The following is a 6,000-nucleotide window of genomic DNA, read 5'->3' as shown; positions in this document are numbered from 1 at the left end:
CCCCTGTTTAAAATCCCAGTTTGTTTTCGTAGAACCTCGCTCAGAAGATCCCGTCTGTAGCCGGCCATATTGCATACCACGCTGACAGAGAGCCGGCCCGCCTGGCATGCGAGAGCAACAGAGAGGCCCGTTCTCTCCAGAGGCTGAACAAGTCGATACGCGGGGCACGGTGCTGAGGAATGTTAGAGCTCTTCAACGTCTAACACACGTGTAGCGGGACGAAATGTTACATTTCATCTAATAGAGACGGGTCGATACGAATCTGGACTGAAGTATGCCCCGATAGTACAATTAAAAAAAAAGCGAGATGTGGGGCTTACCGTGTTGGCTGTTGACCGCGAGCGCGATCCTGTTCGTGGGGGCGCAAACCCCCGGACCAGGCCCCGGCACGAGACGCTCCCCGCCCAGGGAGACGACCTACGGGTACTCGGCCCAGATGCAGTCCAGGGCCGTGGATACGCGCGTCACCCTGGAGATCCTAGAGGGCCAACCCAAGGGCACCGTCGTGGGGCGCATTCCCACCAAGCCGGGGTTCACGTACCGCTTCAACGAACCACCCCGGGAGTTCGTCCTCGAGCCCAACACGGGGGAGATCAAGACGAACGCAGTATTAGACAGAGAGACTTTAAAAAACGACAGGTATGATTTAGTGGTGTTGTCTAGCCAGCCGACCTACCCCATAGAGGTCCGGATCGTGGTCGTGGATATAAACGATAACCCCCCGGAGTTTCCGGAGCCCAGCATCGCCGTATCGTTCTCGGAAAGCGCCGCGGCGGGCACCAGGCTTCTCCTAGACGCCGCCAGTGATAGGGACGTGGGGACGAACGGGGTGAGCGACGACTACAGGATCATAGCCGGGAACAAGGACGAAAAATTCAGACTAGTCGTGACGGCCAACCCCACGGGGGAGACCTCGTACCTGCACCTAGAAACCACCGGGAAATTAGACAGGGAAACTCAGGGCTTTTACACGCTTAACATTTCTGCCAGAGACGGGGGCAACCCCCCCAGATACGGGTACTTGCAAGTCAATGTTACTATATTAGACGTCAACGACAACCCGCCGATTTTCGACCACAGCGATTACAGCGTGTCATTAAACGAAAGTGTACCACCTGGTACCCCAGTTTTACAAGTAATGGCTACCGATAATGACCTGGGAGATAATGCGAAAATTACCTACTACCTGGCCGACACGGAGCGGCAATTTACTGTGGATCCGGAGACCGGAGTGATTTCTACGACTGAGCTGTTGGAGTGCCCCCAGCAGCAGAACTGCCCCCAGAGCAGCAAGGGGGGCGGCTGTCCCAAGAGCTGCGTGTTCACTGTTTTCGCCAGGGACCACGGCTCGCCCCGGCAGGACGGAAGGACGTACGTCACCGTGAACCTGGTGGACGCCAACGACCACGACCCCATAATAAAATTCAGGTATTTCCCCGCGACCGCGGGGTTCGCTACAGTGGACGAAAACGCCGGAAATGGATCTGTCGTCGCGGCGGTGTCCGTCGTGGACCAGGATGAGGGTCTCAACGGCGAAACCAGCGTGAAAATTGTCTCGGGAAACGAACTTAACCATTTCAGGTTAGATTACACCCCCAGCTTCGACATAGTGAGGGTTAACGGGGTGCTGGACCGCGAAGAGATATCCAAGTACAATTTGACTGTCGTGGCGACAGATAAAGGCGCACCCCCACGAACCGCCACGGCATTTTTAATAATCCACGTGAACGACGTGAACGATCACGAGCCGGTGTTCGAGAAGAGCGAATATTCCGCCATCCTGAGCGAATTGGCGCCTCCAGGCACTTACGTTGCGGGAATCACGGCTACGGACGAAGACAGTGGTGTGAATGCTCAGATATACTACGCCTTTGTGTCGGGCAATGAAAATCAGTGGTTTTCTATTAACGTGGACTCGGGGCTGATAACGACCCGCGCCGCTTTAGACAGAGAAGTTCAGGGTTCGGTGGAGTTGAACATATCAGCTAGAGACGGAGGACCAAATCCCAAATGGGCGCACACTCAATTAAAAGTGACAATCCTGGACGAAAACGACGAGGCGCCGGAGTTTTCCCAGTCCAAAATCAATGTTAGTCTCTCTGAAAGCGCTCCACCAGGTACACTGGTGGCTATGTTAACGGCGTCTGATCACGACCAAGGCACTAATGGCAGCGTGGCTTATTCTTTACACCCCGCGGTGCTACAACGCTACGAAAACACATTTGCGTTGGATTCGCTAACGGGACAACTTACGACTAAAAGAAAACTTGACAGGGAGGAGATGTCTAGCTACGAAATTTTCGTGATAGCCAGGGATCAAGGAATGCCGCCGCAGTCGTCGACAGCTACAGTTTACTTGAGTGTTTTGGACGTAAACGATAACAATCCCGAGTTTTACCCACAAAAATATTTTATACCTGTTTCTGAAGACGTCAAGCCAGGCACTTCTATTTTAAAAATAACCGCGACTGATAAGGACGAGGGTGAAAACGCCATGATAACTTTCAAGCTGGAAAGCGGCGGAGATAATCTGTTCTCAGTAGACGAATGGACCGGAGTGATCACTCTACGGGGGAACTTGAAAAGTTCCTCAAAACCCATACACAGGCTGAAAATATCAGCGCAGGATCACGGCGACAAGCGCGCCGTCGACGACGCCACCGTAGAAATCATAAAAGAAGCCTACATGGAAGAGTTACACTTTGACAATTATGGGGGATATGATTTCCAAATCGTGGAAGACCACAGCGGGTCGCCTGCGAATAAAAGAAGGGACGTTGGCACAGTGCACGTAAGAAATAGTGATGCTACCTACTCTATAGTGTACGGAGATCCAAATTATAATTTCGACATAAACGAAAACACGGGAAAAATTACAACGGCCAAGAAAATTGACAGGGAACAAACCCTCATGTACAGCCTGACAGTGGTGGCGCGAGTGGGGCTCTCCTACGGCAAAACAACAGTGAATATTGTGGTGCAAGACCTAAACGACAACAAACCCGTGTTTCTGAGAGACAAAGAGGAAATAAAAATTTTAGAAAACGCCGCCGTGGGTCAAGAAGTATACTTGGCGCGAGCCAGAGACCTGGATTCCGGCATAAACAGTCGAGTTACCTACAGCCTGAGCTACAACCCAGAAGAGCAGTTCAGGATTTCAGAAGCGACCGGCGTGATTTATTTGAACAGGCCCGTCCGGGCCGATCCCGGCTCGCTCTTGCACGTCGAGGTAACTGCCACGGACGGCGGAGAGCCGCCGCTTTCATCGAGACACTCCATAATGATAACCGTGGAGGATGTGAACGACCACACTCCCGTGTTCGATCACACGTCGTACGAAACGTCGCTGTTGGAATCCACGCCCGTCAACGAGAGGTTCTTCGCCTTGGCCGCCAGCGACGCCGACTTGGACGCCAACGGGCGCATCTCCTACTCCATAACGGAAGGAAATAACGAAGGGAAGTTTGGAGTTTTCCCTGATGGATTTCTCTACGTTAGAAAATCGTTGGATAGAGAGGATAAGGATTACTATTCGCTGACTGTGACGGCGAGCGACGCCGGCAATCCCCAGAGGTCCTCCGTGGTGCCCGTGGTGATCCACGTGATTGACGAGAACGACAACAGCCCCGAGTTCACAAACACCACGTTCACGTTCAGTATTAGAGAAAATGAACCGCCCGACTCCTTCGTAGGGAAATTGACGGCGGCCGACCGGGACATTGGCCGGAACGCCGAACTGATCTTTTCGCTGTCGAGCCTGCAGAATGACTTCGCCGTCGACCCGAAGAACGGCTTCATAAAAACCCTACACGTCTTCGATCGCGAGGAACTGGTGCAGAACACGGGTCAGAATTTTATGACTCTGGAAGCCGCCGTTACAGACAACGGCAGCCCGAGGCTACGCGATAAAGTTAAAGTCAACGTGTACGTCACCGACGTTAATGACAACCCCCCGAAATTCCTGAGGGCCCCGTACAAAGTCCAAATATCGGAGGGATCATCGGTGGGGGCGCAGGTCCTCAGACTCTACACCTCCGACGCCGACGAGGGCCTTAACGGGGACGTGTACTACTCGATAGTAGGCGGAAACGATGATAGCCGCTTTGAAATCGATGAGGCCACCGGACAAATAACATTAGCTCGCTCCCTGGACCGAGAAACCGACTCGAAGTACACACTAACCGTTGTGGCGCACGACGCGGGGCTCACGAAACAATTAAGCTCCTCCACGACGGTGTCGGTGGACATCCTCGACGAGAACGACAACGCTCCCGAGTTCACCCAGACCGACACGAAAATATCGGTGAACGAGATGACCCCCGTCAACACCGAGCTGATCCAGTTCAGGGCGTCGGACGCGGACCTGGGCGTCAACAGCGAGGTAGTGTACTCGATAACCGCAGGAAATAGAAAAGACACCTTTCACGTGGACGCGATGACGGGAGTGCTGTATTTACATAAACCGTTAGACTACGAAGAGCTGAGCGCCTATCAACTCAACATCACCGCGTCTGATAATGGCAACCCGCGATTATCTACCACTATTTTGTTCGCCATCGCCGTCCAAGATGCCAACGATAATCCGCCGTCCTTCCCGAGCACGGCGATCGTTAGACAGATCCGTGAAGGCATCCCGGTGCACACCCCCATAGTTACCGTGACGGCCGATGACCCCGATTCCAGCCTCAACGGCAAGGTCACCTACGCGATCTCCTATCAGGACCCCGAGGACAGTAAACGCCACTTCGGCATCAACCCCATAACCGGAGTCATACACACCCTACTGCCCATCGACAGAGAAACCATAGACACCTTCAGGCTAACGGTCGTGGCCACGGATCAAGCGGAACCCGCCTCCAGCAGACTATCCGCCGACAAGTTAGTGACAGTGATAGTGGAAGACGTCAACGACAACGCTCCGATCTTCGTGTCGATGAACGCCGCGATCCTACCGAAAATGAACTCCAAGGCGGACAAAAGCAGCGTCACCATCATGACGGTGTTCGCCAGGGACCTGGACTCGGCCACGAACGGCCTGGTGACCTACGAACTGGCCAGCGGCAACGGCGACCTCTTCAGGCTGGACCAGAGCACGGGGGCGCTGAAATTGCGGAGGCCCATCCCCAACCCCGAGCCGACGTACCGGCTATCCGTGAAAGCCACCGACGAGGCCGTGCAGAGCGAAAGAAGATCCACGGAGGCCTACCTGACGGTGATAGCCACGAACGAGGAGGAAGCGGGGCCCAAGTTCGACAGTGATCTGTTCACGGGGAGCGTGTACGAGAACGAACCACCAGGGACGAGTATTTTAACGGTGTCCGCCAAATATCATTCAGGTGAAGTGGAGTATTACGTAACGAATGTCACGGGCGGCGGTGTTCAGGTTGACAGATTGTTCGATATCGACACCAAACTGGGAGTTTTGTCGACTGCGACGGAGCTGGACAGGGAGCTGGGCGTCGATATGTACGAGATCGAGGTTTATTCCATCGTCACCGGCGTTGGGGCGCTCAAGACTTCCAAGACAAAGGTGAGAAAGTCTCCTTAAGTTGCAAATTTTGTTTCGTAGGAATAAATCCGGAAATATGTAAATTAATTCGATTTCTAAACTGAAAATAATGATATCTCTCTTCAAGGAGATCAAGAACAGTATGAGATTAAAATAAAGACGAAACAAGCTTTTGAATTACATGAAAACACATTTACTTCTATTCTGTGAGCTGGTCTCGATATATTTTATATTCTTGTTGAAAATCCGAATGACTGTAGATGTGATGAGAAAATTAGATTCGCTTTTAATTCAATATAAAAATGTTTTATTTTCTTTCCTACACCGAAAAAACAATTACTTTCTATTGAAGGAATGCAGTCAGTTTACATTTATGCTAGTTACATTGAGATAAACCAGTTACATTCAATACAAGTCATTTGATTTGTTTGATTTAAAAAAATAAACAGTTTACCAGGTCTGTCTATAATTAACAAATTAGATTTAATATA

At 51.9% G+C, this 6,000-nt stretch overlaps 1 protein-coding gene across 1 annotated transcript in view; it reads left to right on the top strand.

Moving 5' to 3' along the window:
- The first annotated feature begins 307 nt into the window (after positions 1-307).
- LOC108910301 (cadherin-related tumor suppressor-like) overlaps positions 308-6,000 on the top strand; it is a 67,240-nt gene continuing 61,547 nt past the window's right edge. The window contains exon 1 of the mRNA XM_018714865.2: positions 308-5,530. Within this exon, the coding sequence (XP_018570381.1) occupies positions 308-5,530 (5,223 nt within the window). The remainder of the gene's footprint in view (positions 5,531-6,000) is intronic.

This window comes from Anoplophora glabripennis, unplaced genomic scaffold (genome assembly GCF_000390285.2).
Source record: "Anoplophora glabripennis isolate ALB-LARVAE unplaced genomic scaffold, Agla_2.0 scaffold86, whole genome shotgun sequence".
Classification (NCBI taxonomy): domain Eukaryota; kingdom Metazoa; phylum Arthropoda; class Insecta; order Coleoptera; family Cerambycidae; genus Anoplophora; species Anoplophora glabripennis.
Note: the sequence above shows the minus strand (reverse complement) of the source record. Positions and strands in the feature narration are given on the sequence as shown.